Source organism: Gallinula chloropus (genome assembly GCF_964237585.1).
Source record: "Gallinula chloropus genome assembly, chromosome: 3".
NCBI classification, from domain to species: domain Eukaryota; kingdom Metazoa; phylum Chordata; class Aves; order Gruiformes; family Rallidae; genus Gallinula; species Gallinula chloropus.
In genome coordinates, this window is record NC_140087.1 from 1,139,667 (window position 1) to 1,153,364 (window position 13,698).

At 42.7% G+C, this 13,698-nt stretch overlaps 1 protein-coding gene across 1 annotated transcript in view; it reads left to right on the forward strand.

The window, feature by feature from the left end:
* EPB41L2 (erythrocyte membrane protein band 4.1 like 2) overlaps positions 1-13,698 on the forward strand; it is a 105,235-nt gene that overhangs the window by 39,274 nt on the left and 52,263 nt on the right. The window contains exons 3-4 of the mRNA XM_084261810.1: positions 6,346-6,830; positions 8,205-8,387. Coding sequence (XP_084117936.1) covers positions 6,360-6,830; positions 8,205-8,387 — 654 coding nt within the window. The 5' untranslated portion in view covers positions 6,346-6,359. The remainder of the gene's footprint in view (positions 1-6,345; positions 6,831-8,204; positions 8,388-13,698) is intronic.

Genomic DNA, 13,698 nt, shown 5'->3' on the forward strand with positions numbered 1-13,698 from the left:
AAAAAAAAGTTCTAGGGTTCTAGTACATTATTTTTCAACCTGAATTAGAAAGAACTTTGATTAATCATGTACTTGTGATGTGCCTTGCAGACATACTTTATGCAAGAGTAAACCTAATGTTGTAAGTATAGAAAGACTCGTTAATCTTGCCAATAAATGGGAAGAATCAAAGTTGGAAATGAAAAATTTGTTTTCATCCAGAAACCAATCACTTCCAAACCAGAACAAGGTAAATAATTTACAGAAGCCATCTATGTTTCACTCACTCCCCAATTTAAGAACAATTGGAAAAAATGAAATGTTTGCCTGTTTCAGTGGAATTGTGGAGCTGTTATGGAAGCAGCCATTTGGTGAGCTGGGATGGAAACACAAAATCAGAGTGGTTTGGTTTGGAAGGGACCTCAAAGGCTGTCTGATTCACCCCCCTGCCATGGGCAGGGACACCCTCCACTAGACCAGGCTGCCCAAAGCCCCATCCAGCCCGGCCTTGGACACTGCCAGGGAGGGGGCAGCCACAGCTGCTCTGGGCAGCCTGTGCCAGGGCCTCACCACTTGCACAGTGAGGACTTTTTTTCCTCTTCTATCTCAGAAATCTACCTTCCTTTTTATTTTTTTGTTTAAAGCCATTCTTCCTTGTCTCATCACTCCATGCCCTTGCAAATAGGCCCTCTCCAGCATTCCTGTAGGCCCTCTTTAAGTACTGGAAGGTTGCAGTAAGGTTCCCCTGGAGCCTTCTCTTCTCCAGGCTGAACAAGCCCAACTCTCTTAGCCTGTCCTCACAGGAGAGGTGCTTCAGCCCTCTGATCACATTCCTGGCCCTGCTCTGGACTTGATCCAACAGATCCATGTCTTTCCTGTACTGGGGACCCCAGAGCTGGATGCAGAACTCCAAGTGGGTCTCAGCAGAGCAGGGGTGAAAAATTGCCTCCCTTGACCTGCTGGTCACACTGCTTTTGATGCAGCCCAGGGTACAGCTGCTTTTCTGGGCTGCAAGCACACACTGCCAGCTCATGTTGAGGTTTACATCCACCAGCACCCCAAGTCTTTCTCCTCAGGGCTGCTCTCAATCCATTCTCTGCCCAGCCTGTAGTTGTGCTTGGGTTTGCCCTGACACATGTGCAGGACCTTGCACTTGGCCTGTTGAACTTCATGAGGTTCCCATGGCCCATGTCTCAAGCCTGTCCCGGTCCCTCTGGATGGCACCTCCTTCCACACGCACAGCTTGGTGTCAGCGCAGACTTGCAGGGGGTGTGCTCGGTCCCACTGCCTGTGTCTAACAGATGTCAAACTGCACTAGTCCCAGTGCTGACCCCCAGGGAATACTGCTCATCACTGCTCTCCCTGCTGCTCAGAACAAGGGAGTGCTCAGTGCTGGTTTTAATCTCTAAAAAATGTGGTTGTCAAGAGGGTTCCATGTGAACAGTCCTAACCCACTGTAAAGTTGCAATGTTGATTTTAGAGATAGGGCAGAGATTTCTCTCAAACCCTTGTACGTACTTCGTTGGAGTGATAACAGGAAGAGAGCTGTCTGTTGACCCACGTTCACTTTCTGGCTGCTGGAATGAATTTGGAACTGCATCCCGGTTTTCCACTGAGCATGCCCTTCTGCAGCAGTGTCAGGGCTCGGGTGGGGTCACTGGGTGGATACAGCTGTTCAGAGGGACGCTTGGGTTCTCCTCGGCTCGCAGGGCGCTTCCAGCACACAGCTAGCTGCATGCACAGATTCTGCACGTGCATGTGTGCTCCTGCAAAGAGTCTTCCTGACTTACGTTGCCCTTTGAGAGTTTTGGGGTTTGTTTTGCCTTGATGTATCAGAGTATTGGTAGACTGGAAATACAGAACAGATTCCTGGTACCTCAGGCTACGTTGCAGACAGCGCTGAGCTGAAGGATGTGTATTTGCTTCAATGTAATATCAGAGAAACTCCAGTGTGGGCATCGTAACGTGGCTTCATGCAGCACTTGAAAGGTATTTGTATTCTGATTTCCTTAAGCTTTGGGGTTGGTTCTTTGGTTTCTGTGATTAACTTCATGTGTAGTATGTGTGCTGTTGTTACCTGGGCCATGCAGTTATCACTGCCTTCCCTTTAGTTTGGGAAGCAGCACATCCTACTACTTGCTCTGTTTTGTTATACATTTTTAGGCTGCTGCACAGTGTCAGGAGACAAATTTTAACGAAATGTTTACAGAAATCTCACTTTTAATTTGCCTGGCAGTGTTATCTTCCCTTTGAAGAGAGTTGTATCCCTTCAACTGAATTACCCTTCACTTTAAGTGAATCCTTAGGTTGTATAAGCATTGCAGTGACCAAGCAGTGCCCCAGCCAAAATATAGCTGGCCTGCAGCAAGTGTTGTGTGAGAAGTTGGGAGCACTTGAGTGAGAGGGAATAGGTGTGTGTTGTGCTGCTTTAGCAGGAGAAAGACTTTGAGAAATAGTCACATTCCCAGATTTTATTTTGGCTTTACAAAGAGGTGAAGTAACTTCCCTAGAATTGCCTTACTGACATTTGTTAGCAAATCCAGACAGCAGAAACTGCTTTTGCAATTTCAGACAAACAGCTGTCTCTCTCACTTAATTTGCTGTCTAAAACCTTGATTCTCTTTTTTTTACTTCACTTGTACTAATTTTGTACCACTACAAAAATTAGTTCTAGAGTCTTGTCTTGATGGTATTTTAGTATTTTATACCAGGACACAACAGTTTTCATCTGAATGCAGGGAGGCGACTGCATTTTGGAGGGAAACATATGCTTGCAAATATTTAGCAGCATGCTGGCATGTGAAGACTAGCAAAATACATGCTATTTTAAATAGTGACTTTGCTATCTCTGTAAAAGAAAGTGTGAGTATTGTTGCCACGGAGGGGCTGGTAGCCACCATGATGCACCTAGAATTCTCTGGAAACTGGGTGTGGTAGTCATATCTGGTTTGTGATGTTTTTGCTCTTGGAGATAAGCTTAGGCACTAAGTGAATATGTGTATCTATTTAAATACACATTTGTTTGTGTACACGTGTAACTCTTAATTTTTCACGGAATGGGTTGGAAGGAACCTTGAAGACCATTCAGCTCCAACCCCCTGCCATGGGCAGGGACAGTCTCCACTGGAGCAGGGTGCCCAAAGCCCCATCCAGCCTGGCCACGGACACAGACAGGGAGGGGGCAGCCACAGCTCTTGTTTTCATGGAGCAGTAATTAGTTGTCTGGCTCTGCAGTTACACTTATTAAATTGCTTATGTTAATATTTGCGTGGAAACTTTCAGTTCCTTATCACAACTTGGAAACTAGTGAAGTTGAAACAGCACCTTTGAAATGTGCCACTGATTTTTAGAACTATTATGGCACCATCTGCTGACCAATACACAGACTGGCAATGACTGTTCGCCCACCTTGTTCCCTCCTTGCAAATAAATCTCCAGTTTTAGGAGGCAGTTGGGGCAAAATCACAAGGAGAAAGGCTGACTTTCTTTTTTTTTTTTCTCCTCATTTGGTTTATGTTTGGTATAAATACTGTTAGGAGGGGATATTATTACAGTGGCAACAGTCAGAACTGTAACACGGCTGTAGTTGTCGAGGCACTTGGATTATTGCTCAAGGCACCTCCGTGCACTGTGAAGCTTTAAGAGAAATAATGTGAAGTTGTGGGGTGGTATTTTTCCATATGTGGGCTGGGATTGTGCTCAGCATTCTGTGTATCCATGCGTTACTTTCCAAGCCTACAAAGAAGAGCTGTGACAGCAGGAGATCATTCCAGGCCCCAGCTTTGGTGGTCTTGTCACAGCGTGGGAAACCGGTGGAGTCTTGCAGGGTTCTGCCCTGTGGCGACTGCTGAGACTCGGAAAGAGCAGAGTGAGTGTGCAGCCTGGCCCCTCAGCCACCTCTGCAGGGTGTGCAGCCTGGCCCCTCAGCCACCTCTGCAGGGTGTGCAGCCTGGCCCCTCAGCCACCTCTGCAGGGTGAGTGAGTGAGTGTGCAGCCTGGCCCCTCAGCCACCTCTGCAGGGTGAGTGAGTGAGTGTGCAGCCTGGCCCCTCAGCCACCTCTGCAGGGTGAGTGAGTGAGTGTGCAGCCTGGCCCCTCAGCCACCTCTGCAGGGTGAGTGAGTGAGTGTGCAGCCTGGCCCCTCAGCCACCTCTGCAGCTGGCCTTGGGTTGTTGTGCACACTGATCATGGAGGAAGGAGGAAACCAAAGCAGTCAGTGTGTAAATACTTGGGTCTGGGCTCAATTGCCAGAGATGATCTTAATTGTTTGAAAACAGGTGATTAGATTTCCCACATACATCATGTTTTCCTGTGGGTTCTCTGCTGTAACTCCTTTTCAATCTGTTCAGTAGTTTTCTGTTGATGTCTGACTTGGTCTCACTTCTTTTCAGGAATATGCTTAAAAATTAACTTAATCTAGGTCATTAGTTCCAGTGGTCAGTGTGTGTCTGTATACATAGTCCTGTGTGTGGACAGATACAGAGAAGGATGCAGGTTCCCGTGGGAGAACCGGGCTTTCCTGAGCTGCTGTTTGGCTGCACACCAGTACAGTGTAAATGTCACAGATCAATGTAACTGAGCCAATTTCAGGGATGGTTTTGCTTCCTTACAGCTGAAAACTGTGTTCTTCAGTGTTTAATTTATTCCTTTGCATTTAGAGAGCTCGGTGTCCTTGCAATTGAAGTGTTCCACCTAAGTAATGACTGAATGGTGAAGTTAGATTTATTTTCCTGGCTTGTCCCCTAACAGAACGTGTACGGGTTACACAGGCATCTTCAGCCGAATGATGCCGCACAGAGGCATGTGATGCCATGAGCTGGCTTGTTTACATACCCATGATAAAATACAGGTTTTAAATTTTAACTTCTCCCCTGCATTCAGCTGAGAACTCTGCACAGCATTAGCTTCTTGGTAGAAGAAAAATGGGGAGGAAGGGATGAATGAAGAGGGGAGTGCTTCCTAGCCAGCCCCCTTGCTTGGGGAAGTTGGTAGAGTTAAGATTAGGGCAGGATATCTTCCCCACCCCCCCACCCCCCCCCATAAGTAAGACCAGTTTTAAAAATCTTAATTCCCCTTCAATTGTGCTGTTTTTCCCAATCCTTTGTGCCCCACTGCTCCCATCTTGGCCCTTGCAGTTTGGGTAGATGCTTTATCTTCATGAGCCCAGTTTTCAGGAGGATTGCAAGAGAGATGGACACTATCACTAGTTCAGTGTGCATGGGTTTAGTGACAACTGGAAAACATGCCAAGATTTTTTCTCTTTATTCAGACCTTGGTAACCCTTCCATTTTGAGCATCTCCCTAAGGTTCTTTCTCTGTTCACTTACAGCAAGATCCTCCCTCTCATTATTCTTTAAAAAAGGAAATATAAATTTCATGTTACCTTGCAATGCAAAAGAGGTGAGGCAAGGAGAACCTTATTGTGCTGCAGCCATTGCAGAGCTCAAAAGTAAATCAAAGGGGCAAAAACACTTATGTGCTTATGTTGTGTAGTAAAAGGAAATGTGAGCTTACAGTGCTTTCTTGGAGAGAGGAGGGGGAGAAAAGATGCAGGTAAAGCTTAGAACTAAATTTTCAACCTAATTTGTTTTCTTTTTTCCTGATCTCGCTTGAGACAAGTTGTCTGCTGCTTATTTCTCTTCTTTCTGATATGTTGTTGGCTGTTAAGACAAAGGGCTGGATGGGATCTTGCAAGGTCTTCCCTCTCAGTCATTCTTGCCTTAGGAGCCTCAGTTAAGAGGTCTATACTGTTAGACCTTGTGTAAGTCTTCCATCCTTATCATCCATACCTTTTCAGCAAAGAAGCTCAAAGGAGGTCTACAGTTAACAGTAGCAGAAGATACTGATTTTTAGTTGGGGAGTCACAGCTTTAGTATTAAAGTTTTACTTTTCAAATGCAACAGATCTGCCTATAATTAAGGGTATATTTTCACAATTCCTTATCTCAGTCCACAGTGAAGTGGAGAAGTGAAGATGACTCCCTGTATAAAACTTCTGTTACAATGATGTGTCACTGAGCAGTAAGGGGGTTGCACCTACCAGTTTAACTAGAGAAAGTGGATGCTCTTCTGAAGCTTCAGCTTCAGGATCAACTGAGGAGCCCAGTAGAAAGAGAACTGGAGTTACTCATGGTACCATCTTGGCTGATAACGGTAGGAGTAGTTTATAATAAAACAAATACATTTCAGGAGCACAACTAAGTTTGTATCAAGGTGATGGAAACTATTGGCAGATCTCTCAAGTACTATTTTTGAAAATCTTTTATCTAGAGAGCAGTGAGTTTTTGCTTACTGGTTTTATGAGCTGAGAGTTTGAAAAGAAGTATTTCTTTTAATGATGTTATAACAAAACTTTTTATTGTTTTTAGTGTAAACTGTGACAATGACAACTGAAGTTGGCTCAGAGACTGAAGTAAAGAAAGGTTCTGAACAGCTGGGATCAGACAAAGCCAAGGACAAGGCCGAAGAAGCATCAGAGACTCCTGAAAATGAAAAGTCCAGGGAAATATCCTCTGAAGATGCTCAAGATTCTTCTTCTGTCCCAGCACCAACTAGCCCAAGCAGTCCAAGTAGCCAGAAGAAGGAAAAACCTTCCCCTGAAAGCAAGGGTATTTCTCGTTTCCTTCCCCCCTGGCTTAAGAAACAAAAGTCATACACCTTGGCAGAGCCCAAAGATGAGACCAGGAAAAGGACCACAGGGGATGAGCGAGTACTTGAAGAAAGTGAATGCCAGACACCAGAGGGGGTGGCTCAGCCAAAAAAGAGCTTAGAAGAAGGAGCAGCTGAAAATCAGCATAATGCTAAAACAGATGACAAAGAAGAAAAATGCTCTGTGAATAGTGCTGAAAGACAGGTACGTGTGGGAAGGCCAAGAGATGCTCTGGAGTAACTTCAATGAGACCTGATTCATAACTTATGTAGTTCATGTACAGCGCTGGTAGGATCAGGTCATGGAAGAAGCGACAGCTGCTATTTGGCATCCTGTGCAGTAGAGTTGATACAGTTAGGAGTAGCATAGCTGGTTTTGAAGATTCCTGCTCTGTGGCAGATCTTTTACTCTAGTTATTCTAGATGTCTAATTTTAGTGTAATCTCACACTTTGGCATAGTTCAAAGGGCCATTAAACTGTATCACTGTGGTAGAAATGAGCAGGGATAAGAGGAGAAGCTCCTTAAGTCTGCTTTGTCTCTGAAGCAGTTGGGTTGCACGAATACCTCCTTAGTGACTTAATCCATTTGTTGTGGTTCTCTCTGAGTCCTTATGATCTCTTTTCTTGTTATCCTTTACCTAGAAACCATGGTCATGGTCACTGTTCTTATTGATTCACTCTGGGAGGTTGGTGCTGACCAACCCCACCTTCTGCAGTGCTTTCTGAAAAGCTGCATGCCAGTTATTAACACCCAAACCTCACATTCTAGAAAACAAATATCTTTAAAGAGAATAGAACATCTTTCACATGAGGAGAGGCTGAGAGCTCTGATGCTATTGTATTGTACACCCCCCTGTAGAGAAGGGGCAGGAGAATATTACAATGTGTATGTACCTGAAGGGAGGGATGGAAAGGAGACAGGCTCTTCAGGGGTGTGCAGTTCAGTGATGAAAGGCAATAGACACAAACTAGAAACCTGGAATTCCATCTCAAATCACACGGGTTTTTATTCTGATGGTGTGTCAAACACTGGAAAAGGCTGCCCAGAGAGGGTGTGAAGTCTCCATCTGTAAAGATATTCAAAACCAAACTGGGCAGAGATCTGGGAAAACTGCTCCAGGTGTTCCTACAGGGGCCTTAGGGGCTTTGGACTGGATGATATCAAGAGGTTCCTTCCAACCTCATGTGATTCTGTATAACTGGAGTTTCATAAGCACTGGTTTTTAGCTTTGTGAAAGTACAGGAGCTTCTTAGGTTTTGGATTTTTGCTTTTGGTTTTTGGGAGGGGAGCGGTAGGTTTCTTGTTTTGGTTTGGTTTTTTTAGGGGAAAAAAGCCAATTAAACATGTAAAATTTATCTCCTTTCACCACGAAAATGCATCTTCTGTGGTTTTCTTCTTTTGGTCCCCAAAGGAAGACCGTAATGTTTACTGTGGTGATTATGCTTTTGTACTTGAAGCATACTTTCATAAATGTAATGAAAGCTCATTGTCTTATTTATTGATAGCTTGTAAAGAGAAATCAAGTTAAAAATAACCACCTTCCAGAGTTTCAGTTATTGTTGAACTGTTTTTCACAGCCTGCCAAAGAAGATGGTAAAGAAACAGAAGTAGAGAAAACTGCAGAAGAAAGAGAGACAAAAGAAGTGCAGACAGCTGAAATTAAACCAGAAAATATTCCTCAGAAGTCTCCCAAGAAAACAAAAACTGTGCAGTGTAAAGTGATGCTTCTAGATGGCACGGAATACAGCTGTGACCTAGAGGTAAGGCAACAACTCTTTTTATAAAGAGGTCTCTTTCTATAGTGAGAGAGAAAATTTGCTTTCATTGCACGGAGTTTAACAAATACATTTTTGTATATCTAGTGAGCTCTTTACAATGTTACATTCACAGTGCTATCTTTGGGGACCAGTCAACACTTCACTTGAAAATCCCATCCTTAAGACCTTATCAGTCTGTAAATACGTATACTTGGTAATAGGAAATAAAAAAATGTCCTTGTTTTCATTGTTGTATTATGAATTCAGCTTTTGGCAGAACCCTGTCTCTTTCTAATTGCTATCTTAAACCTTCATGAGGGTTCAGAATATTTCATACAGTATTTCTTGGAGTGTGTTTTGTTTGAATTGCAATCCCATTCTTTTTTTCTTCCTTGTAGAACTGAATCAATTGGTAGTCAAATAACTTCAAAGGAGTGTGATTAAAAACCATAACATGGCCCAGCATGCCAATTGGTGCTGCAGTTAATGGAAGGTGATGGGATTCTGATCAGTAACTGAATACTGGAAGTTTTGTGACTGGTAGCTACAATACAGCTGTGTAACCATAATATAAAAGGACTTGGTATTTGAGTTCAGATACTGTATACTTTAGATTCACTCAGGTACCAAGTCCTTTTCACTTGTCCATCTTGTTCATCTCATCAGTAAAAACCTGAAGATGAAATACAGAAATGAACAGAGGAATGGAGGGTTAGGTTGTAGCACTGAGGTGAAACGCTGCTTCTGACTGAAGTACTTTGGTGCAGTACTATTCCTCACAGCTGTGCTCTACAATTGGCACTTCAAAGATACTTTTGCAATGATTTGGAGCTTGCTGAGAATGTGCTATTGCTGGAAAAATGCAAATGTGAGAACAACATCAAATGAAGTTCAAAATATTTTGAAAAGCTGATTAGGTTCTGGAGGGAAACTCCACTATTTCTTCTCCATATCTTCTGAGGGTCTCAAAATAGTGTTGTATGTGGCCCCTGTCTCACAACGGTCACTCCTCACGTCTCCACTTGCAGGAAAACACAGTTCCACAACATTTGAGCTGTTTATCATTGTTGCCCAACTGCTGTTTCTCTCTAACTTTCCTAAGTAGGACAAGAAATCTCTAAATAATGAAGAACTTCCTCAGGCTTGCCTGACACTGGTACGATTTGAAGACTAGACTTTGAGACTTCACTGCCTGGGAGCAGAGGAGTTCAAGCATAACATCCCTCACAGTCCCATTAAAAAGCTTCTAAAACAGCATCTCTCCCTTGTTACTGCTCACTGAATTCCATGATCTAGGCCAGTTGTTTAGGCTGAAACCTGTCTTTATTTCCCTCTAATTTCATTTATTTTAAAAGGTAATCTTAGTATAGCTGAAGATGTAGCTGGCTGCCCATTCCTCAGGTCTGACAGCTGTTTACTCATTTCCATTCTTTTTTTTTCTGTCCATCTTGTTTATTTCCCTGACAGAACAGAATATCCACTGACAATAGTCTGTGTGCTCAGGGTGAAATGCAATTTCAGTAGACTAGAAACTGCTCTCTAAGCTGCTGTCCACGTGGTACTTAGATTTCTATCCTGCTTATGTTCCCTTTTGCTTTGTGAGCTTAATTTAGCTCTAGACATACTTGTGGCCACACTTCTGCAGCTCCACTGCTTAAAAACCGTTCTAACATAGTTAATTTTTTATAATATAGATTTTGAATTTCAGATATTAAAAGAATTAAACCTTTTTCATATAACACCATGTACAGAAAAAGCTGCCTTGTTTGTTTTTTTAACTGTTGAAGCTTGTTTCTTCATTTTGCAAAGTGACATTTGGTACAAATTAAAATAAAATGAATTAATCAAAATTGGTTGGATGTAGAAGAATTTTTTCAGACTTAAAAAATTGGTATTTCAGTTCAATACGATGCTAGTGCCAAATTTGGCCATTAAACTGTCTCAGATTCTTTGACTGCAATTCTTTAAGTCAGCCAGTGATCATTTAGCTCAGGTGAAACAGCTTTATTCTGCTCTCTTGATTTTTTTTTTTTCTTATGAAAGATGCCAAGATGAGAGTCCTTGAGAGGGAAAAAAGTCAGGAACAGCATAAGCTTGTATTGCACTGAGTTAAGGATATTTTTTTAAAGCCTTATCCCACTGAATAGCTTGTCTGTGTGTTTTCTGGTGTATTTGAATGGACAACACCACAGGTTGTTTTAAATGCTACTTTTTGTTTTTTGAACCCTAAGAAAAGTGAGAGTTGTTCCTCGTCTGAGGAAGAGCTGTGCTCCCCACTTAATGATGGGCATTGCTTGTCCCATGCCATCCTCTCAGGGAGGAGCTGTGTGTATAAACTAAATATCATTGTTTGCTTTGCAGGAAAAAACCCCAAACATTCCAAACTTTGCCTTTTAATTTTTGTTGTTGCTGACGACTTACAAGGGCTGGAATAGGAGACGTACAACTGAGGTGCAAACAGCGTTTGTCTGTGGCAGCAACCAGCAGACAGGGGCAGGAAGCAGACTGGGGTGTCTTGCTAGCTCTTCTCTTTGATTTTGGTTTTTTTTTTTTTGTCCTGTTTGTTTTGTTTTTGTAGCTGAGCAACAATTGTGAAGATGTTCTGGTATTTGGTTTGATCACAGTTACACAAGTGGCATTGTGAAACACCAATTCACAACTGAGTCCTATGTATGTGGGGAAAATGGGAGTGCTCCAGGGCTTCTTGTCCCCATCCCCTGCCAGCAAGGGTTCCTGCTACCACCCTGGCAGCTCAAAATGGCAGGAGTGGAAGGAGGTTTGGCATAAGGGAATAGTATATGATGTCACTCAACTTCCCTTCCCCGGCCCCAGAACTTTGCAAAGGAATTGAATTTTGGGAGCAACTAGTGGTAAGGAACTCTGCATCTGTATTCTGTAAAAACACCCCACGAATTGCAATGCAACTGCAAACCCAGCAATGTCAGTGCAAAGTTTGCCTGGAAGTGTGTGTGCTTCTGCCTGGAATTATTTTAGTTTCTTTTGAATGGATTAGGTACATGTGCAAACTTAGCCTGTGTTATATGGATAACGTTGGGATTTGTTACAACTTAAAGTCTAGTTAAAATTAAATTGATGTAACATCTGCCTAACAAGGTATTTTCTCAGAATCTATACTTGGTCAAACCACAGTTTGGAACAAAACCTGGTGTATCTCCATGTGCCATGCAGAAAACATTGAGAGAACTCAGCATAAACAAACCCACAGCCTGTAGCTGTGCTTGGGATTGCCCTGACACATGTGCAGGACCTCACACGTGGCCTTCCTGAACTTCATGAGGTTCCCATGGCCCATGTCTCAAGCCTGTCCCGGTCCCTCTGGATGGCACCTCCTCCCACACGCACAGCTTGGTGTCAGCGCAGACTTTCGGGGGTGCGCTCGGTCCCACGGTCAGTAGGTGTTGCTGCAGGAGTGCAGATACATTCACACTCTTCTTCCTTTGCCACTGGTGTGTTTTCTGTATTGATAATAACTTTCTTGCAGCCAGCTGGTGTTGTGGCTGCAAAATTCCATTTGATTCTGGAATTTTCTGGCTTGTTTTACAGGTCTTTCCCGTTGCCCGGGGCACACCTGACATCCTTGATTTTTGGCTTTCAGTATAAAGCACATCTCAGATATTTCTCTCTTGAGGCTTACTTTGTAAATTAATCTGTCACCTCTGAGTCAGTTATTTGTTCTTTTGCCCTTAGAACTCTTTATTTTGACTTAAAATCCAAACTTCAAGTTCATACCAGTCAGAAAGCCTATTAAGTCAAGAACTCTTTTCCTTCAGAACTGTTTAAACATTATTTCAGGTTCTTGATGATTTCATTTTTTTCTCATCAACTTTTGATTTGCTTTGATAGATGCAAATTTGAAGGACATGGCTTGTAGGCAGCTTCTTGAGTATAGTTCCTCAAATATGCTTCTCTTAATGCCAGTGTAGATACAACACTTCAGGTATTGAACTCTTGCTCAAAGTAGTCCATGACCTGTCTGCATAACGAATCCAAGCCTTGTACAAGGTGAAATCTATACCTCAGTTCACTGTAATTTGAATTTCTTATTCTCTAGTTTTTGAGTCTGACTTCATTTTTTTTTACCCACCCTCTACCCTGATATTATCTCCAGTTGGTTCTACTGCCAGCATCTGTACTCACTAGTACCATGGATAGTTTATAAAGTGTGTCCCTGTGGCCTGTAAAGGATTGCTCTGCATCTTGGCTGCTTGCTCTAAGGAATTAAAAACTTCCAGTGGGATTAGTGTTAGGAACTTTCCTCTCAAGCACCCTTCAAGCTTGTTTTATTTTGGTTTTTTGGGATCTCTGAAAGTTTTGTAAGGAAGAAAAGTAGCCTCTACTTAAATGTTATGTTTAAGCCCTTTAACATGTGGCCTGAAAAGTATAAACTTTAAGTCCACAGGTACCATATTAACAAACTGAATCTATTTTATGTGTTCTGAGGCTTTAATGTAAGAAGGTCCAAAGCTCTCTCTCTGGGGAACTTCTGATGATTTGTGTAATGAAATATTATGATAAACAAGATTAGTTACATACACAATATGCACATACATGAATAATTAATTTATTGTTACCTTAAGTCTGTTGTAATTCTTAGAGATAGCATCCATGTTGGCTCTTCAGAGTTAAGTGTGAATGCCTGGAGAAGAGGAAAGAGGAAGAAGCTATTGTTGGAATAGTTCTGGAGGAGTGTGACTTCAGACAACTTTCCCAGCCTGTGAAAGTTAGGGACTTTCAGTCAGCTCTTACTATTTTCTTTAAAGAGAGTTCAGTTTGCTTCTAGGGATAAGAACACGCAAGTGTATCAGACTTGTCAGAGGGAGTGTTGTGTGGCACTTGCCAAAAATTGTAAATGGCTTTGAGCTGACTGGAAATGACAGGACTGTATTAAAGGGTAAGATAGCTGATGTTCAAATGGCAGTGGAGTTTTAACAGCTTCAGTGAGCAGACTGCTGGGACGTTTGAGACTTAATTTCTATAAGCAATTTTAAGTTTTTGTAGCACAGTGCAAACGACCAATTTTGACTCTTTCTGGATAGCTGTTCCCACAGCTGTCAGTTCATCTCCTGGGGTGATCTACATGTGCCTCTGGCTTTCATGGAGGGAGGAAAACCCAACCTTTTTCCTGTTCTGTCATGTCTTAAGCAGTTGTGAAGACATTTTGCTATTAATTCTGGGATCTTGCTTTGGAGCACAGGAAGTTCCACACCAACATGGGGAAGAACTTTTCCCCAGTGAGGGTGAGGGAGCCCTGGGACAGGCTGCCCAGGGGGTGTGGAGTCTCCATCTCTGGAGA